General features: G+C 47.9%; 1 protein-coding gene and 1 long non-coding RNA gene across 3 annotated transcripts; one reads left to right on the forward strand and one right to left on the reverse strand.

Annotated features, from left to right (window-relative positions):
- Window positions 1-13214: 13214 nt before the first annotated feature.
- On the reverse strand, window positions 13215-15944 carry EIF1B (eukaryotic translation initiation factor 1B). Of its 2 annotated transcripts, none has more exons than XM_043595684.1 (4): window positions 15660-15944; window positions 14550-14713; window positions 14031-14132; window positions 13215-13617 (listed from the first exon to the last, which is right to left on the reverse strand). In XM_043595684.1, exons 1-4 carry the CDS (start codon window positions 15688-15690, stop codon window positions 13573-13575), a joined length of 342 nt encoding a protein of 113 aa, XP_043451619.1. In that variant the 5' UTR covers window positions 15691-15944; the 3' UTR covers window positions 13215-13572. The 2 variants fall into 2 exon arrangements, with proteins under 2 accessions (XP_043451619.1, XP_043451620.1); XM_043595685.1 differs by having other exon boundaries at window positions 14550-14668; window positions 15660-15900.
- An 87-nt stretch (window positions 15945-16031) lies between these two features.
- LOC122492127 lies at window positions 16032-20539 on the forward strand. The gene is made up of 3 exons (XR_006299550.1): window positions 16032-16329; window positions 18822-18963; window positions 20192-20539. It is a non-coding gene; the product is annotated as an uncharacterized LOC122492127 (long non-coding RNA).
- Window positions 20540-21240: the final 701 nt, after the last annotated feature.

Here is a 21240-nt window from a genome sequence, read left to right on the forward strand (position 1 = left end):
GTGAAAGTGTCACATCTCCCGAAAACATGACCAAGCTCTTACCCTGGCGAGGCATTGGGTTGGGAGCCATATTCAAATCACTCCATTTCACCCTGTGTGTTATTAAGTGTAACATCCCTAAGTCACTGTTGAGGAAACTGAGGCTCTGAGAGCTTCTCTGGCTGGGTCAGCTCACACTTCAGCGTGGAGCCTGGATTTGAAGGCAGGCCTTCTGATTCCAAATCCTAGAGATTCTCTGAAGGGACCACCACCCTGACTCCTGCCATTAGACCACGGCCATGAACGCTTGCTACCCAAAGTGTGGCTGGCAGACCTATGTTACCAGCATCACCTGGGAGCTTGTTAGAGATGCAGACTCTCACGCATGTGGCTAGACCTCCTGAGTCAGAATCTACATTAAAAGCTTTTTTTAAATTTAATGTCTAGTTAGTTAACATACAGTGCAATATTGGTTTCAGGAGTAGAATTCAGTGGTTCGTCACTTACGTACAACACCCAGTGCTCATTACAGCAAGTCCCCTCCTAAATACCCACCCCCCATCTAGCCCATCCCCCCCCTCCCGACCCCCCCTTCAACCCTCAGTTTGTTCTCTATCATTAAGAGTCTCTCCTGGTTTGTTTCCCTCTGGTCTCCCCCCACCCCTGCTCCCTTCTCATATGTTTATCTGTTCGGTTTTGTAAACAGAATCTGCATTTTAATGAAATCATCAGGGGATTCTTTCCCCTCCAGCTTGAGACAGAATTCATATATAACATTATGTAAGTTAAGGCATACAATGTGATGATTTGTATGTATTGTGAGATGTTTACCAAAGTAAGGTTAGTTAACACATCCTTCACTTTCTTCACTTCACATAATTACTATGTTGCTGTTGTTTTGATGGACTGTTGAAACCCTACACGCGCAGCAACTTTTCAGTACAGGTTACCTATTGTTAATTACAGTCACCAGGCTAGGGATGAATGTGTTCATCGGATAATTGAAAGTTTGTATCCTTTGATCAACATCGCCCCATTTCTCCCACCACCAGCCCCTGACAATCACCATTCTCCCTGATTCTAGGAGTTCCAGCTTTAGAGTCCACATATAAGTGAGATTGTACCGTCTTTCTCTTTCTTTTTTAAATTTACTTATTTGGAGAGAGATAGAGAGAGAGGGGGAGAGAGAGAGAGAGAGAGAGAGAGAGCACATGCACGAGTGGGGAGACGGACAAAGAGAGAGAGAATCCCAAGCAGGCTCAGTGCTGTCAGCACAGAGCCCGACTTGGGGCTCAATCTCATGAACCGGGAGATCATGACCTGAGCCGAAGTCAAGAGTCAGACACTTAACTGACTGAGCCACCCAGGTGCCCCCAGTCTTTGCCTTTCTCTGTCCAACTTATCTTGCTTTGCATAATTTCCTTAAGGTCCATCCATGTCCCAAATGCAAGACCCCTCTTTTTTTAATGGCTGAGTAATATTCTGTTATACACATATATATGTACATACATACATACATACATATACACGTACATATAACATATAATACATATATAACATACATATTTATTTGTTTTATAACATATACACACACACCTCACATCTTCTTTATCCATTTGTCTATAAATGGACACTTACGCTGTTTCCACATTTTGGCTATTGTGAATAATGCTACAATGAACATGGGAGTGCAGATAGCTCTTTGAAATAGGGATTTCATTTCCTTCAGATGGATACCCAGAAGTGGGCCAGCTGGTGGTTCTTAACCAGATTAAGTCTCCAGGAGCACTTAGGAGGCTGCGGTTTGAACAGAGGGCATTTGAGAGAGACAGGACACAAACACGAGGATATGTGTACCTTGGAAAGGTAATCATTCAAAGGCGGAGGCCCTCCCTCACTGTCACTTCCACGACCTGTTTAACTCTGGTGGAAAGTTGTGCCCAAATAGAATCTAACCTTTTTAACCCTTGAAGGTGAGTTTTGGGAGGAGTGTGTTCATTTGTAATCCAAACAAGTCATCCAGGTGACTGTGCCAGGAGAAGCATCACCAGGGACTGACTGGGCAGATCACTGGGACATCAGGACGCGGGAGGGAAAACAAATGCTCCTTCCCCAGACCTCTGGAATGAGAAGTTCTCACAGGGACACTTCTCTGCTTCTTTTTATTTATTTATTTATTTATTTATTTATTTTTACTTTTTAAAGTTTTATTTATTTTGAGAGAGAGAGAGAGAGAGAGAATCCCAAGCATGCTCCACGCTTTCAGCACGGAGCCTGATGCGGGGCTCAATCTCACCGACCTCACTGAGGTCCATGACATGAGCTGAAATCAAGAGTCAGACACTCAACCGACAGAGCCACCCGGGCACCCCTCTCTGCGTCTTTTAAACCGAAGTTTTAATTTATTATGCTTATATCTTGAGTGCCTGGAGCATCTAAGTGTTCAGCCAGTATCATATAACCTCTCTACCTCTTCTGACTTTGGGGTCTTTTCTTTGAAACAAACTCACCTGCAAGTCAGCAGAAATGAGAGAGCCCTACGGAATAAAAGAGCTGGCCTTAAATGGGTCAACAGCATCATCTATTGGCCATATGTGGGTACTGCATCTCCTTTTTTTTTTTTTTTCCACTCAATAAAATTACAAGCTACACTTGGAGATTTGTGGCTAAGACAAATTGTCTCCCCATCGCACCCCCAGCCCTGCCCATGCTGTAACAAAGCAAAACCACAAAGAGTGTAAAAGCAGTGCTATCTTCAAGGCAATAAGTTGACATCTGATATCTCCAAATAGAATATTTGAAGAGAGTTTGACACCGGCAGTAAAAATGAATCTGGTTCAAAAAAAACAAACACAAGACAAAACAAAACGCACGAATCGGGTTGAGGATACCTGCAGAGTTCAGGGCAGGAGAGCACAGAGCTCTCCAGGGAGCTTCGGGAAGACCATAGTTAATGGAAACTAGAAAATATTTCTTAGTGAATGATAATGAAAAGACTAGCTATCAAAACCTGTGGGCCGCACGAGGGGAATGTACATCCTTAAATGCTTACAGCGGAAAAGAAGAAAAGTTAAACGTGAGGGAGCTCAGTGTCTAATTTTAAAAGTGACCAAAAGGATGGCACAAAGAGAGTGGAAGGAAGAAAACAATAAAGGGCAGAGGTGAAAGAAACAAAAGAATAGACATATTAGCTTTCCATATTAGGTCAAGGAAACCAAAGAAATTTGTGGTTCTTTGTTTGTTTGTTTGTTTTAACAGAACGGATACGTTCTTGACAATACTTATCAAGAGAAAAGGAGAAAAGGTACCAACAAAGAATGAAAGTGGAGCCATAACTGCAATGCTATGGAGATTAGGCAGTTCAAGATCAAAGGTGACTCTTCGTAAACAGGGGCCGCTGGGCCCGGCCCCAGACTTCATGCGTGGACTTGGTCCCCAGGACCGTGCAGGCCCTGCTTCTGACAGGATGGTTGAAATGCCACCTTAGATCTCACGTTTTCTCATCACGCACCTCGTTGATTTCTGTAAAGTGGACACGACCCATGTTTTCTCCTTTATAATAACACAAGGAGAAAGCATTTGTTAAAGGCTTATTATGTGCCAAGCACCGTGCAGTTATCCCCACAATGAGTCCCTGAGGTTATCGTCATCATGTCCACTTTATAGATAAGCAAACTGAGGTTTGGGACACGGAGGAATATGCCTCGTATCCCAGAGCCAGGATTTTGGCTGAGCAGTCACGGACCAAGCAGACAACAGAATCCAGGCTTTTTTGACCAACGCCCTAGTGACATCAACGACTCTAAACGTTGTTTATTTTTTCCTCTCCTTCTCCAAATTGAGCGGGGATATGCTTTGAGACTCAGGATGAGTCCATAAATGCAAGTCTGGTCCTAGATGTGGGCATTCGCATGGTCCCGAATAGCGGGAGGAGGTGTCCAAGGCTTTGGGGGCCAAGTGGCCTCTACCTCAAGTCTCACTCTCCTGCCTGTTTTGGAAAGAACTCTTTAAACAGGCTTTCATCCATTGTGATGGGCCACTACATTTTACTTTGAGGGGCTTCAGATAAAAACCTGCTTTACATTAGAGAGAAGCGTGGCTTTGCAAAATGCCATCATAATCAGAACGGTATTTCTTGGTCCTGTGTGTAATTTCTTTATGCGCCATGATCCCCGTGTCACATGAAAGTAGGGTCTGGAAACTATGAATCCTGGGCCACATCCAGCCTGTTGCTTGTTCTTCCATGGCCAGTAAGTTCGGAGAGAATGGTGTTTCCATTTTTAAGTGGTGGAGGAGAAAATCAAAAGAAGAGTAGTATTTTGTGACTTGTGAAACATCTATGAAATTGGAATTTCAGGGTCCATCAATAAAGTTTTATTGGGACACAGCCACTTCCAAGATGGAGTTGGATTATTGAAATAAAGGCCATTTAGCCATTATAAGAAGGTCTGCTGCACACAGACAGCTCACTTGGGTTTTCACCTGGAGACGTTCTGCTCTGCCGGTGGGTCTTTGGAAGCCTCTGTCCTTGGCTGGAGTTCCAGGGGCCAGGGCGGACGACCTTGTTGGGTTACAGAACCTCAGGTACTGGCATTGCGGGGGAGGAAAACCTTTCCTTATCCTTCGAGAGCCTCCCCTGGGACCTTGCAAAGGAGACAACAAAAGACAGAAGTGTATTAACACGTGTTTACACACAGGAGTATTCGGTGATGACTACCACAAAGGGATGGGTAGCACTTGGGTCCATGTAGCAAGTGGGAGCGTGCGCATGAGTGGGGGAGGGGCACAGAAAGAGGGAGAGAAAATCCCAAGCAGGCTTTGCATTATCAGCACAGGGCCTGATGAGGGGCTCGATCCCATGAACCATGAGATCATGACCTGAGTCGAATCAAGAGTCAGACGTTTAACGGACTGGGCCACCTGGGCACCCCCAAAAAGCTATAAGGTTATATACTTACGTGATACAGTGGCTCCCCTGTATGGTGGAATTATGGGTAACTTTTATTTTTTTCTCTAAGCTCTTCTGGATTTTCTGTGTTTTCCAAAAGGCCCGAAAAAAACCCCACACATTACAGAGATAACAATAAAAAAGTTCAAGCTTTCATGAAAAACAAAAAGTTTATTCTTTCATTTAATTATCTCCAGTTCTAATAGCCAAAACACGAAGCTGTCTTCCCTCAAATGGAGGTAAAAAATTTTTCTCTTTTTTTTCTGAAAGCGATGATATGTGCATATTTTTGAAAGAAGCTTAATAACCCCTTGGTATATATTGAAAATGTTTCTTTTTAGTTTGGTTGTGTCTTTAAACTTTGTTGTCTTAGATTTTATTTTGTTTGGTTTCTGAAAGCATAAATTTAAAAATTTGGCCAAATCAATTAATTTTTGAAGGTGCCGGATTTTAAATAGTCAGAAGGGGGCAGAAAATCCTCCAATGAACATTGTGGAAATAAAAATCATTCTCAAGTACAAAAGGCTTTCTTTGCTGATTTGCAAGAGCTCCTTATATATTCTAGAATTTAGCGCTAACCCTTCATAGGTTTTAGGCTTTGTAATATCTTCTGTTATTGTCTGTTAACTTCGCCTGGTGTGTTTCTGACAAAACACAGTCTTTGTTTTCAAATTTTTTTTTGTAACTTTATCTGTTTTGAGAAAGAGAGAGAGCAAGCAAGGGAGGGACAGAAAGAGAGGGAGAGAGAGGATCGCAAGCAGGCTCCACACTGTCAGCGCAGAGCCAGATGCAGGGCTCAAACCCACAAACCGTGAGATCGTGACCTAGCCGAAACCAAGAGCCCGACGCTTAACCTACTGAACCACCAGGCGCCCCTCGACAAAACACAGTCTTTAATTTTAATGGCGACCAAACCATCAATTTGTCTCCTTATCCTTTGTTTGGGGTCCTGTTACAAAATTCCTTTTCTGCCGTATTCATAGCAGCTTTATTCACAATAGCTAAAAGGTGGAAGGAACCCAAGTGTCCACCAATGGATGAACGAGTGAACCAAATGTGGCACATACATACCACGGAGTAATTATTATTCAGCCTTAAAAAGAAAAGAAAAGGGGCACCTGCATGGCTTAGTTGAGCGTCCAACTCTTGATTTCAGCTCAGGTCATGATCCCAGGGTTGTGGGATCGAGCCCCACATCAGGCTCTGCGCTGAGTGTGGAGCCTGCTTAGGATTCTCTCTGTCTCTTCCTCTGCCCCTCTCCCAGCTCTCGCACGTTCTCACTCTCTAAAAAAGTAAAAGAGGGGCGCCTGGGTGACTCAGTCGGTTAAGCGTCCAACTTCGGCTCAGCTCGTGACCGTGCAGTGAGTTCAAGCCTTGCATCGGGCTCTGTGCTGATGGCTCAGAGCCTGGAGCCCGCTTCGGATTCTGTGTCTCTCGATCTCTCTCTGCCTTTCTCCTGCTCATACTCGGTCTCTCAAAAATGAATACATGTTAAAAAAAAAATTAAAAAATACACAAAATAAATTTAAAGAATTAAGGGACGTTCTGACACCTGCTACAACACGGATGAACCTCGATGGTATCATGTGCCACATGAACTAAGCCAGGCACAAAAGGACAAATGCTGTCGGACTCCAGTCGTATGGGGAATCTAGAATGGTCAACTGTATGGAGATTGAAAGCAGAATGGTGGTTGCCAGGAGCGGTGGGGGGGTGGGTGGAGGGCAGAAGAGGGAGTTACTATGTAATGGGCACAGAGTTTCAGTCTTGCAAGATGAGAAGAGTTCCATGGAAGGATGGTGGTGGTGGCGACCCAAGGCGAATCCACTTAATACCACTGACCGCACCTCAAAACGGTTAAGATGGTAAATTGCATCTTAGGTATGTTTTACAATAGAAAAATCTTTCGCGTCTCGAAGTCACAACATACCCTACTACGTTTTTTTGATTACCGTTAAGTCTTTGCTTTTCACAACTAGATCGTTGATCGTCTGGAATCCACCACTATTCATCGTGCAAAGTGGGGACCCAACTTCTCCATTTAGCCAAATTTCCCAACACCTGCAACCAAACAATCCATTCTTTCCCCCAGTGGATTCCCATTGTGATATAGAACGCCTGTGAGAAGAATGTAACTAAGTCTCATCCAGCACCTTGGCAGGGCTGGGCACTGGGTAATGCTGGTGAATGCCAGCGGGGCCCAGCGTCCCCGTCTCCCCAAGGCCCTGGTAAGATATGCCTCCGCCAGGCATCCTGCCAGCTTTCTCTCTCCTGCGTCTGAATTCCTCTCCTCTGCCCCCACTCCAGGGAGACGGCATGGGTGACAGGCAGGGTGAGGAGACAGCTCGCCAGGAAGAATTGTGTTCAAACAATCTGATGACAAAAAGTGTAGCCGTTTCCCATTTCGGGGACGGGTGGGCTCCAAATGCCTTCGCAACCGGAACGATCCGCAGCTAAGTTATCTAATTGGATTGGAATTTCCCAAAGGGTGAGTGGAGGTCAAAGGAAGGAAGACTTAATCATTTGTTCAACAAGTATTTACTGAGCATCTATTGTTTCCCAGACCACGTTCTCAGCACTGGGGGTGAGAGATACAGGGGCGTCTTAGGTTGGGTTCCCACGGAAGGCTGTGATAAGGATTTAAGTGCCCGTAGTTTATCTGGGAGGTGAGCTCAGAAACCATTGGCAGAAGAATGGGGACGTGAGACAGGAAAAGAAAGAAAGCCGATCAAGGGCGCAATATCGATAGGTTATTATTATGGGCACCTGAGGTCCCAGCTTCCAAGTTTTCCCATCTGCGGGCGAGGGATCTGGGGTACAATATACCAATTCCCACCAGTCACTGTTTGAGGGCCACCGGAGTAAGGGGCAAGGTGCAGGCATTAATTCCCTTCCCCGTGCAGGCCCAGCGTGCTCCTGTGGCCAGAGAAAGCCCTCAAGCGAAGGCCACAGCTGCTTGTAGATGGAACACCCAGGGAACGTGCACAGGAATGGTGAGTGCCGAGGGAATGAGGGACCCTGACAGCGTCTCCTGCAAGAGTCTCTCCTGGACCTTACAGGGAAAGGAAACCAGCAAACAAGTAATGAACAAGATACTTTTGAATAAATGGAAGTACTATGAAGAAAGGAAAATACAGGGTGTTTTGTTAGCAATGGACGGTGGGGGGCTTGTGAGGACTAGATAGTCAGCGATGGCCTCCCTGAGGTTAGAACTAAAATGGAGTGACAAGGAGGGAGATGGAGAGGGGGCAGAGCATCCCAGGCAAAGTGAACGGCGAGTGCGGAAGCACCAAGGCGGGGGACCAGTATGTCCCGAAGCAGAGTGGAAAGTCAAAGGTGTAGAACAGGAGGCAGGCAGGGAACAGGTCACTGGGACCCCGTAAGCCCCTAGAATACGTTCAGCATTAATATTAAGCACAGTGTTCACAAAGATTTTGTGCAGGGAACTGACGTAATCTCATTTGAATTTCATAAGGCACCTTCAGGGTCGGGGGCCCAGCTCATGGTGCTGACGCTGATCACGTAGGATCAGATCCCTACAGTACAATTTCCGTGTCGCCCCGAGCCCTCATTACGTCTCCCCTGCTTGTGACGTTGAGCCTCTCCAAAGGAGTTCTGTTCTGGGTTCTCCAGGCTTAATGGAACGGCATCGTGTATTGTGGCCTTATGAGCTTTTAGGGAGTCCCGTCAGTACTTTTCCCAGATAAAAATCGCTGATGTGCAGCTGACCCTCTATGTGGGTGTGCCTCTAGTAGCCAAAAAGGCACAGTAACCTGTGACACAGGTTTAAATCGAGAGCACTATATATTTGAGTTCTCTCTCTCTCTCTGTGTATAAAACTCCAGCTGTGTTCTTCAATAGGTGACAGTTTAGGAGCAGCACTTGTTCTCTGGAGGCTCTAAACAGATGTCTCTGTTTACATTTGAGTTAAATTCCTTCTAATAACATTGTGGTCGATAGTAGGTGAGGTGGCTTTATGCTTCCCCTGGGTGAGGCTGCAGAAACGTTTTCTGGTCTCTCCCACGTAAAAGCAGATCGCAACAGGTTTTTATGGACTGCAGTGATAAAAGATCGGCTGGACCAATTTCGGCCTAATACACGAGGGGCGACAAAATTAAAGTCGTCAGCTGGTGCTTTAAGGATCCCCCGCCAACAACTTAAACCTCAGCAGTTTACTATGAACTGCCTTCCAGGAGCTATCGTTTTTTCTTAAAGTGGCCACAAGGGGGCGGTAAAGGGCTACACACTTGCTCCAATCACCTCCCCTTTTCACCTGCCCCTTTAATTCCCGGTCTCTTTAATAGCCCAACTCGCCCCTGCACCCTATGCGGTTTCATTTCAACAATCCTGGTCTACCAAGGAGGTCGCTAGGGGCTCCTGTAGTCCAATCTGAATATTGGGCTCACATTTCCTGTGTTTTTGACAAGTCGATGGCAACAAAGAGCTGACAGTGGCACTCAGTTCGTGACCAGGGAGTAGGTGGGCCTCTTGCCTACTTCAAATAGTTATGCTTCTCTCCAAATCCTTGGCGATGTCTTCTCCGCGGAATTTGTCATGGTTTACATGGGTTAAAGTACTTTTTGATTCTATCTCCACTGCCGTGCTGTTTGCTGTCGCGTGCACCTGGGGTCCTGATAAGAATGTGTGAAGGGGGCGCCTGGGTGGCTCCGTCGGTTGAACTTGGGTTCAGGGCTTGGGTTCAGGTCATGATCTTGCTCAGGTCATGATCTTGTGGCTCGTGGGTTCGAGCCCCGGGTCGGGCTCTGTGCCGACAGCTCAGAGCCTGGAGCCTGCTTTGGATTCTGTGTCTCCCTCTCTCTCTCTGTCCCTCCCTTGCTCATGCTCTGTCTCTGTCAAAAATAAATAAACATTAAAAAATTTAAAAAAAATGTGTGAAGGACACGTGGAGACAACCTGAGGGTTACAGTTAGCCTCCTTTAAGACCGTTCTGTATGCCCAGAGGCCCCGTGAAACCCGCCAGGCTAGAGAAGAGAGTTTCAGCTGAAGCACCGTTTGGGGGGCTGAGATCACTTAGATTCCCGTGAGGAATTTTGGCTTTGAACTCTAGTCCCCTTTTGTGCCTTGAATGAATGGCACCTATGTGTATACTTGCTTTTTGCATGAAAAACGTCTGTAGGTTGTTCATTCCTTTGAGATGAAGGCACCAACCATAATTCCAATCATGCCCTCAATTCATCGGGAGAACTACAGACCGCGGCAGATTTACCGCTCCCCCTGCTAGGTTCAAAATCAGACTGATGAGCCGCTCGGTGAGCTGCCTGACCCCCAGGCATCCTCACAGCCAAGGCTGACTTTAGCTGGGCATTCCAGTTCTCTGTGCAGGTGAGAGGCTCCCACTGGCTGGATGGCATCGAACACGACGATGCCTGGATGACGAGGATCCAAGGACAGTTGGAAATTCTCTCCCCTTTCTGGCACTAATTCCACTCCGAATGATTCTCCACGAGTGAGGAAATGCAGCCATTCCTCTGATTAATGGTGTTTCTTTTTCCAAGTTTCCATTATCCAGATGAAGGGAGTTAAACGCCAACATGGCCACGCGAAAGGAGCTGTCAACGCTGAGGGCCCTTTACATGGTTTCACTCCTGCTTAATCGTAGCTGATTTGCTTGGTCCCTTGACCCCAGACAAGCATCGTGTCACCTGGCTACCGCCTGCCTGTCGAGCAAGGGCAGCTGGTTGCAATCCTCGCAGATGAAGATTCCCTTGGTTTTCGTTACGGCAGGGCCATGCCTCCCTTGTCGCCCCCCCCCCCCCCCCCCCAAGGAATTCTGGCTTGGTAAGGGGAATCCTCAGGAGCCCCAGTGGAACAACCCTAATGAGGTTGTGGGCAATCTGGTGAGGCTGGGTTTTGCACGAGCTACCCGTTCCTTTAGCTGGAGCCCAGCCGGTGGCAGGTGGCACACAGAAATCTATTCACGTTCTGTGTTTCTTACTTCCACTGCCCTGTGACTGGGAAAAGAACTGTTCTTCTGTGTGAAGAGTCGCCCCCTTCCGAGGATGGCTGAGAACAGCCACTGTTACTTGAATCCTTTGTACCTAGAGCCGGGCCGCGTCTCCAGGCTTTCCTCTGCCTCAGGGCTTCTGAGATCTGAGGGCAGGGGACGTCACTGCTAGTGGCCCTTTCCTCCAGGCTGCGCCTCAACCAAAGGCTCGTTTCCTAAAGGCTTCGTCAAGACCTCTGCCAAGTCTAGAGGTTCAGGGACAAATGTCCTCGTCCTCTATTCAGTATTTTCCATGTTGCGTCCTCAAAGTACAGACCACTTACGACACTGCAGATCTAAATACTCCCACACCAGAAGCACAAGGAAGTAGGCCCCTCGGCTAGTTATTTTCGGTGCGTTTAAGACGCGATCTATTTTCCCTCCTCCGTTATACGATGCTGCCTAGTCCCTCTTGCCCCTGAAGCAGACAAGCACAGTTGGTCCTGCTCCTGTGCCTTTACGTACCTCTAAGGCTCTCAGAGGGCTTTCCCACGTGAGGGTGATGTTTATTCCAAGTTCATCCTTTGATGAAGTTTCGGTAAAATTGCAGAAATCCGTAGCTCTTAGTTACGTCCTTTCTTTCCGCGGCATCGCAAACACCAGAGAGGAAAGGGTACGTGATCTGTTCTTGCTCTAAGGATGGGGATTGCCCTACAGGTGAGAAGCCCAATCAGGTATCTGGGGCTCACAGGCTAAAGGGAGGTCGAGAGAGGTGCTCCTCAAAAAAATCCAGTTTTGCTCAAGGTTTTTGATCCATGCGGTGGGAGTGGCCTGACGCATTGACGATGGGAGAGCTTACCTATGGGAGCCCAGATGAGGTCCCTTTTTATCTGAAGTTTCCCTCTTCCCTTTTTTTTTTTTTTTTAACATGTATTTATTGCTGAGAGACAGAGCATGAGCACGGGAGGGGCAGACAGAGAGGGAGACACAGAATCCGAAGCAGGGTCCAGGCTCTGAGCCGTCAGCACAGCTGGACATGGGGCTCGAACTCACAAGCCGCAAGATCACGACCCGAGCAGAGGTTGGATACTCAACCGACTGAGCCACCCGGGCACCCTTTCTGTGTTAAGTCAATTCTCTCCTGGGCAATAGTTTGACTCGACTTTAAATACGCCACAACGAAAACGCAACTCTGGAATGTACCCGTTAACTCAGGTTTCTGCTTTATCGTTTTCATAAACCGTTTCCACAGCGCCTCTCAACTAGAGGTGGAATCATTGTAAACTGTTACGGATGGAAAATTGAGGATTGCTCAGTGAAGCTGAAAAATGCTCAACAGCTCAATCTTCTTGTTCAAACTGTACTGTTTTTCAGAAATGAGCTTGCTCAATCTGACACCGTATTCTGGTACTCTCACTCAATAGGACCAATCTTAAGTAGGAATGGGGTGAGAAAGGAAGTCTATTACTTCGTGTCTTTAAAAGGTCAACTATGGGGCCCATTTTGCTTGTCCAAAAGCAGTCCCCTCAAAATAGGGGTAAAGGTTCAGCTGGTACACAACTGGTGGCCCACGTGAGACATCGCTCACGTCATCATCAGGCCGAAGAGGACACACTTGTGGACGCGTCTCGGCAGAATGGTTTCAACGGCATGGCTTATGTAACCGAGCAAATTATCACCATCCACCATCCACAGTGGAGTGTGGAACTCGAGCTGCAAATCTATTTCTCACACCGTCCCCAATCCCCTGCGAGATCACCCACGGCTCTCACTTCCTGTGGCGGAACACATACCGAAGCCAAGACGCAGCGAAAGAACACGGACCTTCTGGCCCGGGAGCCCTGAGCGGGCACCCCGATGCCCAGCACTCCCGGCAAGATAATCTGCACCTCGTCTTCCATCTGTAGGACAGCGACACCAGCCACCAACACTTGCAGGACAGCGCATGTGACTGAACTTATTTGGGGTCGGGAGCCTGCTGTATCATCTGGACTTAGGGACAGATTCATGTGGGTAGTCCAGTAACGGCAAGAAAAACACACAGAAGAATTCTACGTGCTAACACCTGGGAATTTAAACTGTACTTCCTATTTTCAAACTTTAACACCACCTTCTGATAAATCTTGCCTCTGGCTGAGCTTGTACTCCAGTTCTCATTCTCATCTGTAAGTCAGTAAAGGAAGAACACAGGTTACATAACAAAGGTTCCCCTCCGGCTTTGGGGTTAACAGCAGGTGAAAACTAAGCAGAAAGAACACTTGCAGAAGGAGAACTCCAACTCTGAAAGACAAAACCTGCGTATTTACTTGCTTAGATTTGGGAGCCTAACTGCTCACAGAAGGATTCAGAGATGTTTCTTTATTGTCAAGCTGCAACATACATGGTTTAATACAACAAAAAAGCATTTAATCAGGTGAAAAAGAAGCTGAACAATAAACAAATAAACACTCAAAACAAAATATTTTCCATTGGAAACATGTTAAGATGAATACGGGGTTTCGTTACCATCTTACTGCAATTTTCTTGTGTGTTACTAGCCTACATACCCCATGTTTTCTGTAATCATGCACGTGTGAATGGGAGTTTGAACGATTAAATACATGAAAAGTCCGTTTACTGCAGAGAGTCATTTCACGAGGCAGCCACACTGGGTTTAGAGGACAAAATCATTCAAGAAATTCTCCACGTCTTCGGGTTCGTTTTAGAATCCATGAACCTTAAGCTGTTCCTCCTTGACAATGCCAACCTGCAAAACAAACGTAACAGAATCGCTCTCAGGGATGCAGGACTTCAGCCCCAAGAAAACGTGGAGCCCCGATGATAAAACAATCAGGGTTAACAGTCTGTTGCAACACTGTTCCTCGTGGCGTTTACCGTTAGCAATTCAATAGACGCTTACACACCTTGACGTGCCCCAAAACTGGCTGTGCAGATACAAGAACGGTCACGTCATTCGAATGACAAGATAAACCAAAAAAGGTTCCGCTGCCTTTAAAGTAAGTACGGACACTGTATTTCTCTCTCAATTAACGGATTTACCTCATTCACGTAATTTTTTTTTTTTTTTTTTTTAAACGAAGTAGGAGATAATTCACATTGTCCTTGAATACAGTTTTGGAAGCAATGTCAAGGTTGTACATAAAGCACCCAATCACTCACCTCCAGGAGAAACTGGCAAATGTTTTTTCTTTGGTCACCTTGAAGCTGAATAACCTCTCCGTACTCAGGATGCTCAATCACAGTCCCATTACAGGCGAATTTCTGGAGAAGGAGATGTGTCACACAATGGAGTCACATACAACAAGGAGGTTTTACTTTGACCATGAAGACCAATATACCATTTGAGTAGAGCTGATCGTGTTTAGGAAACACGTTTGGTCTCCCCAACACTCCCAAATTAATTTGCAAGTGAATCAGCAGGAAACATACGGGGGAATGATTTTACTTAGAACACCAAGAACTGAGTATTCCACATCTCGTTTGGTTTGAAAGCCATTCACATCTCAGTTTGAAATGGGAGGCCACCCATAAACGCCTGGGTGTTAATTACCAGAACCAACAGGCTTTCCCTTCCCCAGCCCCATGGTTTTCGCCCACACTGTTGGAGTCGAGTAAGGGTGTCCTGCTCGGAAGCGCATCCACAGCTGTGGTTTAACCTCTTCTTCCCAACACCTTTACCTTTTTGAAAGCTTTCACAAGTTTCTTTTTGTCATAATCATCTGCGATGCCCTGGACGGTAGTCAGTGTCTTTCTGCCGTTCCGTTGCTGGATTCTTATATGAATGTAATCCTCAGTCCCTGCCGGGAGTAAGTCGTCACCCTTAGTTGCATCAGCAAAGGGGTCTGCAAAGGGACACACACAAACAAATGCCAAAGCAGAAGAATTACCTTCCAGAAAGTGATTCCCCGGTGTACGGCCCACTACGATCCAGGCCAGCGGCAAAGAAGGTTCTAGTGCCTCTGCTGTTTTCGCGGGTGGGGACGGGGCGGTGATGGGGGTGGGGCATTACTAAAACCTCCAGGGAAGGTACTCTCGCAGAAAGAGGCGCACTGGAGCGGCCGATGCCCCCCGACATCCGACTAGAAAACGCTATTCTAGGCAGACTTCTCGGGGAGCGGCGTCCTCTAACGGGGGGGGGGGGGGGGGGATTTCAAAAACACGATTTTACAGCTACGATAAAGACGTGCGTCATCTCGCCTACATTCTGATGACAACAGAGGCACTCGAACGTGCCCCCCGCAGGCACTTAACCGTGGCCGCGTCTGGAAGCAGCGGAAAGGAGAAACCTACCCACGTCCACGCACGAGCACGAGCACGGGGCTCCCTCCCCAAAGGCGTCATTTTACAAATGACCACGCCAGCCGAGGGAGCTGGACCCATCGGAGGCCACGACCCGCGTCTCCAGCCCGACGCCCGCCGGAGCTGCTGGGCATCGGCTCCGACCGCCGAAAGGACGCCGATCCCCGGGGCGGGGGGGGGGGGGGGAGTCCGGCCCCGCGGCGCCCCGCGAGCGGAAGGGCAGGTCCAGGCGCGGCGGGCCGGGCTCGCAGGCGCGGCGGGGGCAGGGCCCGGGCCCGGGGCTCCGCGGGGAGGGCCCGGCGGCTGCGGCCGTCCTCGGGGAAGGGGGTCGCCAGGGGCCCAGTCGCCATTTTCTGGGCGCCGAGACAAAGCCCCACTCGGGGTGCGGGGAGCGCGGCGGCGGGCGGGGCGGGGTGGTCCTCGGGGCTGCGGGGCGGCCCCGCCGAGGGCGGGCCGGCAGGCGCGCGGGGGGCGGCGGCCGGATCTTACCGAAAGATTGGAGGTTCTGGATAGTGGACATGCGATACTAGTGTGAGGCCGGTGAGGGGATAAAATTCCTGCGGGGCCCGCCCGGATCACCGTGTCTGGAGGCTGCAGTGGCGAGAAAACGTAAACAACTAAGGAGACGCTTTGCCCCGGGGTTGCGACTCGGCTGGAGCGGCGGCGGCGGCGGAAGCCGGGAGGAGGCAGGAAGAGGCGAAGGAGGAGGCGGAGGAAGAGGCGGCGGCCACGGAGGCGAGGACGCGAGAGAAGAGGCGGCGCTGTGGCTTCTCCCACAAAATGGCCGACGGAGGCTATTTAGCCGCGCCCGCCGCCCCTCCCTCGTGACCCGCCCGCGCCGGGCATCCTGGGACTTGTAGTTTTCTCGAGGCGGCAGAGCCCGTCCAGCCCGGGGCCGGCGGGCTTCCGGGACCGCAATTCCCGGCAGGGAGCACGCCCTCCAGCGCCGGCGGCCGGGCCGGGAGGGTACCGGGGGCTTCGGCGCCGTCGGGGCAGAGCCCGCGGGGTTCGGGGGGTGGGGGGGGGGAGAGGGGGGGCCGTGCACCCCGTGCCTCGCTCGCTCTCCCTGACTCCCCTTCTCTCGCCGTGCAGCTGCGGCGCCGAGGGGTCGGTGCTGGGTGCACAGTCTCCATCACTCACCGTCGAGGCTCGGGGGAATGTAAGTAAAATCGGGGTGCAGGAGCAAAACAAGCACCCCGGCCCTGGTTTGGGACTCGTCGGCCGCCGCTCAGCGCCTCTTGCGTCGCAATTCCGTCCCCCGACTCCGACCCCCGTCCCTGGTCCGCAGCTGTGGGAGCCAGCTCCGAGGTTGGAGGCGAGAGAGCTCCTCCGCCACCCCCACCCCCACCCCCACCCCCACCCCCGCCCCCACCCTCGCCCCGGGTGGGGCCGCCCCCCCCCGCCCGTTCCCTACGGGTGGTTGTCCAAGTCCAGCGTGCATCTCCCGGAGGGCTTGATAAAACACGGAATGATAGCCCCGGGTGCGTTTCAGGGCTGCGGTGTTCCCCGAGAGCCAGCAAATTGGCAAATGTGACAAACTGCCGGGAGACGCAGATGCTACTGGGCCTGGACCACGCTGCACACTCACTGCCCAGCTTCACCAGGGGCCCGGCGTCCTGCGGGGGGCCAGGGCTGTGTCATCCGAACGTACCAGAAAAGCAGCCTGTCCGCTTGGGACACAGGACCTTGAACAGGACAGGTGCCAGGCGTAAATGGAAGGCGAGCTTGGCAAATTGACTGATACAGAGTCGGGTTCCAGGACTGTAATATCGTTTCCAGCGAGCTACGGACAGAAAACAAACCTGAGACTTTGGGAATGGGCTCACCCCAGGCAGGTGCTCAATTGTCCAACTTGGTTGGCTTTCTGGAAGGAAAGAGACTAAAATGTAGGGATTCTTAACCTTTTATTGGTGCCATGGCCGTCTTGTGAGGCCCATTGACCCTTCTCAGAATACTGCTTTAAGCGCATAAAATAAAACATTGAGGATTACAAAGCAAACTACGCTTCTCGAAATTAAAAACAAACGTTGATAACATAGTATTGTTTCTTTACTCACGCATTAAGATCTAGCGCCAGGTGTAATGACAACTAGATTTCAAAGAGACGATAAAAGATATTTTGACATAACTGTAACATCAGAAATGTAACATGAAAACACCTGTAACTTCTATTAGTGCAAAGAGACAGGTTCTTCTAATACTATTGTGGTGAATATTCATAATTGGGAAATGCTGAATTTTGCTTAGAGGTTAGCGAAAATGTGGATGTAATCTCTTTTCCCCATCCACGTTTTGGGATTCCCCACAACCCTGCAGTTTTGTCTATGGACCAGGTATCTGTAGACCCCAAGTTAAGAATACCTGGCTTTAATAATCTTTTCTAGTTAATGATGACAGGTACCGCTTACTGAGTGCTTACCATTTGTCTGTTGGACTTATACGTAATATTATTACGTATTTTCATAGCCATTCTGTGATTTAGTTATAACTATTGAAAAGATGTAGGAATGGAGGCTTTCCTAGGTTAAATAATTTGCCTTAAAAATTCAAATTCTTAACTCTCAGGTATCTTACTACAATTTTGGTCTTCCAGTCTTGATGTAAATGAGTAATAACTTTTTAAATCCAAACTTAGGTATAAGGTTTTAGAGCTGGTTCCAAAACAAGGAGAATCAGGCATTTTTTTTTGGTTGCCCATTTGTTGATTACAACTATGATGGTTTGTGTTCTTTGGTTTTAACACCTGTGTAAGCATGTTTTAAAGTAATTTTTAACACTACTGTAATGAAGCACAGGACATACAAAATGCGTATCTCTTTCTGTTTTCTTTCTTAGCCATTTTATATTACATTGTTTCTCAGAAGGAGACAAGGGTGGTTTAGTGACGAATAAAATAACAAAGATACATAGAGAAGTTAAACACACACACACACACACACACAGTATCTTAGGGATTTCATGATCATTACCCTTGGGAGAACTCCTTTCTACTTCCTAGTGTTGTGTCAGAGACCCCCAGGACCTCAGAAATCTTTAATAAAAGGCAATCACATAGGTTAGATACAATTATCTTAAAAACTCTTCTGATTTTCTGGTCATCGGTAGGCCTGTTTTAGGCTTACACTGTCTAATACAGGAACCACTTTTCACATGTGGCCACTGGGTGGGGACTTGTAGTGTGGCTGGTCCAAATTCATACATGTTCTAAGTATAAAGTATACACGGGCCTTTCAAAGGTTCGAATTGTTTCCATTTCGTTTGTTTCCTTTTCCTTTTTAAGATGTGGCTACTAGAAAATTTAAAATTACACGTGGGTCACTCACTGTTTCTGTTAGGGCTGGTTTAGAGTAGAAGGGTTGACCTGTATGTAAAGTTACTGTAAAAGGAATAAACTGAAGCATTTAAAAACTACTCTTTTTAGTTCTAACAGGTACTGGCCTAGTTGAACGTGATTATATCCCGCCTTATTTCAGAAAGGATTATAGATCACCTGCAGGGAAAAAGAATATTGACTAAAGGAATCAGGAAAGAATAGAAAAAAGGCAGGATGGTTGAAAAATAAAAGCCCCAAAGCTAAAGTTAGACCCCAGGTCTGGATCTTAACTGGTTAAGACAAAGGGAAAATCAATGAGAAAATTTGTATGTCTACAGGATGAAAACATACCAGTTGTGCAGGAGGAATGACTTTGCCCGGCCCTGAGCCACAGTAGATGTTTCTCTGGGGTCCTCATGAAGGAGACACTGTGATGTAGTGAATAGCATCCCCAGCAGTTTGCCTACCATGAAGACAATGGTGGGTTTTATGCGGCTCTTTTTTATATCTGCTGTTATGAAGATGTACTGTCTGGTTAGAACCTTGGGTCCTCATCCATCCTTCTGTGGCAGGCGGGTGATAATGCGCCACTCAGATTCCCTGCTTCAGCATGCATAATTGACCAACAGCCCCAGACACTGGGCTCTGAATTCTACCTTGCTTACTGCTGAGGCCACACTTCCCACCCGCTGCTCCCAGCAGATGACTGTGCAGCAGGGTTGCCGGTGCGGGCTGTTCTCCAGATGTGGGACTCAACTGATGGGCACCTTTCCTCATGGACTCTCCATTGGCCTGGGTGAACTTTCCTAACCTTGGGCTGAGGTCTGAGTCTCTTATCCAACCCTTCTTCCCTCCTCCTTCACAGGGTCACCTCCTCTTGGCTCCTCCCTCTTTCCCCCACACATCCTGCACATCTAAACCCATCTCAGTGTCTGCCTCTCAGAGGACCCGCACTGGTACACTAACCCCATGCTGGGTGGGACACAAGGTTCAGCTTCTGTGGTCTACTCTCGCACTAAGCTCAGAGGCAACAAGAAAGGACCCGAGCGTCAGGCCATCTTCGTGCGATTCCAGCATGTGGTTGCTTGTAGGGTTCCGGCTTGCCTGAATCTTCTCTTCTTTCCCTTACCTTCCCACTGGACTCTGCATCAGATGCAGAGATGCAGTCCTAAAGAAGCTACTTAAAGGTCCCTTACCTTTAAGTCACATAAGCCGATCATCCCCTGTAACAAATTCCTTTCTATATATTTGTGTGTGTTCAACTAGAGAAGTAGAACCGGCAAGAGATACATACAGGCGCTATTCCCAGCCCGGTGTGGGGTATTGCGCGCTGTTCCCCTAACCTTTTGGGTGCTTTCTTCCTAAGCTCCACATGGTTGCCTTATATTCATGTGCTGATCAGTATCCTGCCAATTACTGGAGGAGGGCCCAAGAACTCTTCAGAGTTCCCCCTTTCTCGGAAGCTCTTTCCAGGACTTTTGTCTAAGAACTCTAGCTGCCTTAGACTCGTCACTGTTTCTACTTAGCTTAGGGAGTCTGCTGGTCTCTGCCTGTGTTTCCCTCCAAACTCTTTCAAGGCAGTGAGATGCGGTCGTCACAGGGCTCACCTCACTTGTTTTTCATCTTTTAGGGATCGCTATCCTTTGACATAGAGTTTCCTGAAAATCCGTGGTGGCTCATATTGTGTCCTTTGTTTTGGTTATTTTAGGTGGAGAGTAAATTCAGGAAATTCATCTTGGTTGACAACAAAAGTCCACTACATGTATTTGGAATAAATGGATGAGCTTCCCCTTGGCGTCCAGCCTGAGGTTAAACCTTTCGCTGTGAAGGTGTCTGACACTCGGACGGCACGGTGACCTTGCCATGTGGATGTGCTACAGTGGTGAACACGTATGTGTGTGCAAATTTTCTATCCACCGATGGTGCACATTTCTTACAGTACTAAAAACTGGTCCTTCAGAAGACCTTTACAAATGTGTATTTCTGTAAGTGCTATTTTATAGCAGGGAAACTTTGGGTTGCTTTATGGCAGAGAAATGAATCAGCCTATAAATTACGTTAACTAAATTCCTGTTGTGTTAGTCTGCCCACCTATCCACTTTTATACCTGAGACCTTGAAAATTTTCTTAGTTATTTGCAAGTACTGTGTAGGGAGTTAAATATACTATGAGTATTTGGTAAGTGTGAGTTGACCTACTTTATGGCTAAAAAGAGAAAACAGGGGTGCCTGGGTGGCTCAGTCGGTTAAGCGTCTGGCTTCAGCTCAGGTCATGATCTCGCAGTCTGTGAGTTCGAGCCCCGCGTTGGGCTCTGTGCCGACCGCTCGGAGCCTGGAGCCTGCTTCGGATTCTGGGTCTCCCTCTCTCTCCGCCCCTTCTCTGCTCATCCTCTGTCTCTCCCAAAAATAAAAATAAAACATTAAAAAAAATTAAATACAAATTTAAAAAAAAAGCAAGAAAGCAAATTCTGAGCTGAGGCACGCACTAAATGACCAAAGAAAATTGCTAGTAATATTTTGTATATTCCATGTGGGCCAGGAGATGTGCTAAGCACTTTAAGTTACTGTTTTACCGTTCATAATAATTTTGTGAGGTGGGTTTATTATCCTGTTTTACAGATGAGGAAAATGAGTCTCAGGAAGTTGATTACACACACACACACACACACACACACACACACACACACAAGAGGGGTATTCCTTCCTCAGGAGTCTGTAGCCAGTAAATGGCATAGCCAGGATCTGAACCTGGGTTTGT

This window comes from Prionailurus bengalensis, chromosome C2, assembly GCF_016509475.1.
Source record: "Prionailurus bengalensis isolate Pbe53 chromosome C2, Fcat_Pben_1.1_paternal_pri, whole genome shotgun sequence".
NCBI classification, from domain to species: Eukaryota; Metazoa; Chordata; class Mammalia; order Carnivora; family Felidae; genus Prionailurus; species Prionailurus bengalensis.

Excerpts from the sequence above, each read along its gene's own strand:
- EIF1B (XM_043595684.1), bottom strand. The coding sequence starts at position 15,690 with ATGTCCACTATCCAGAACCTCCAATCTTTCG. Across the intron at positions 14,714-15,659 it reads CCAGAACCTCCAATCTTTCG|ACCCCTTTGCTGATGCAACT; the intron begins GTAAGATCCGGC and ends GTCCCTTTGCAG. Across the intron at positions 14,133-14,549 it reads TTGTGAAAGCTTTCAAAAAG|AAATTCGCCTGTAATGGGAC; the intron begins GTAAAGGTGTTG and ends CTCCTTCTCCAG.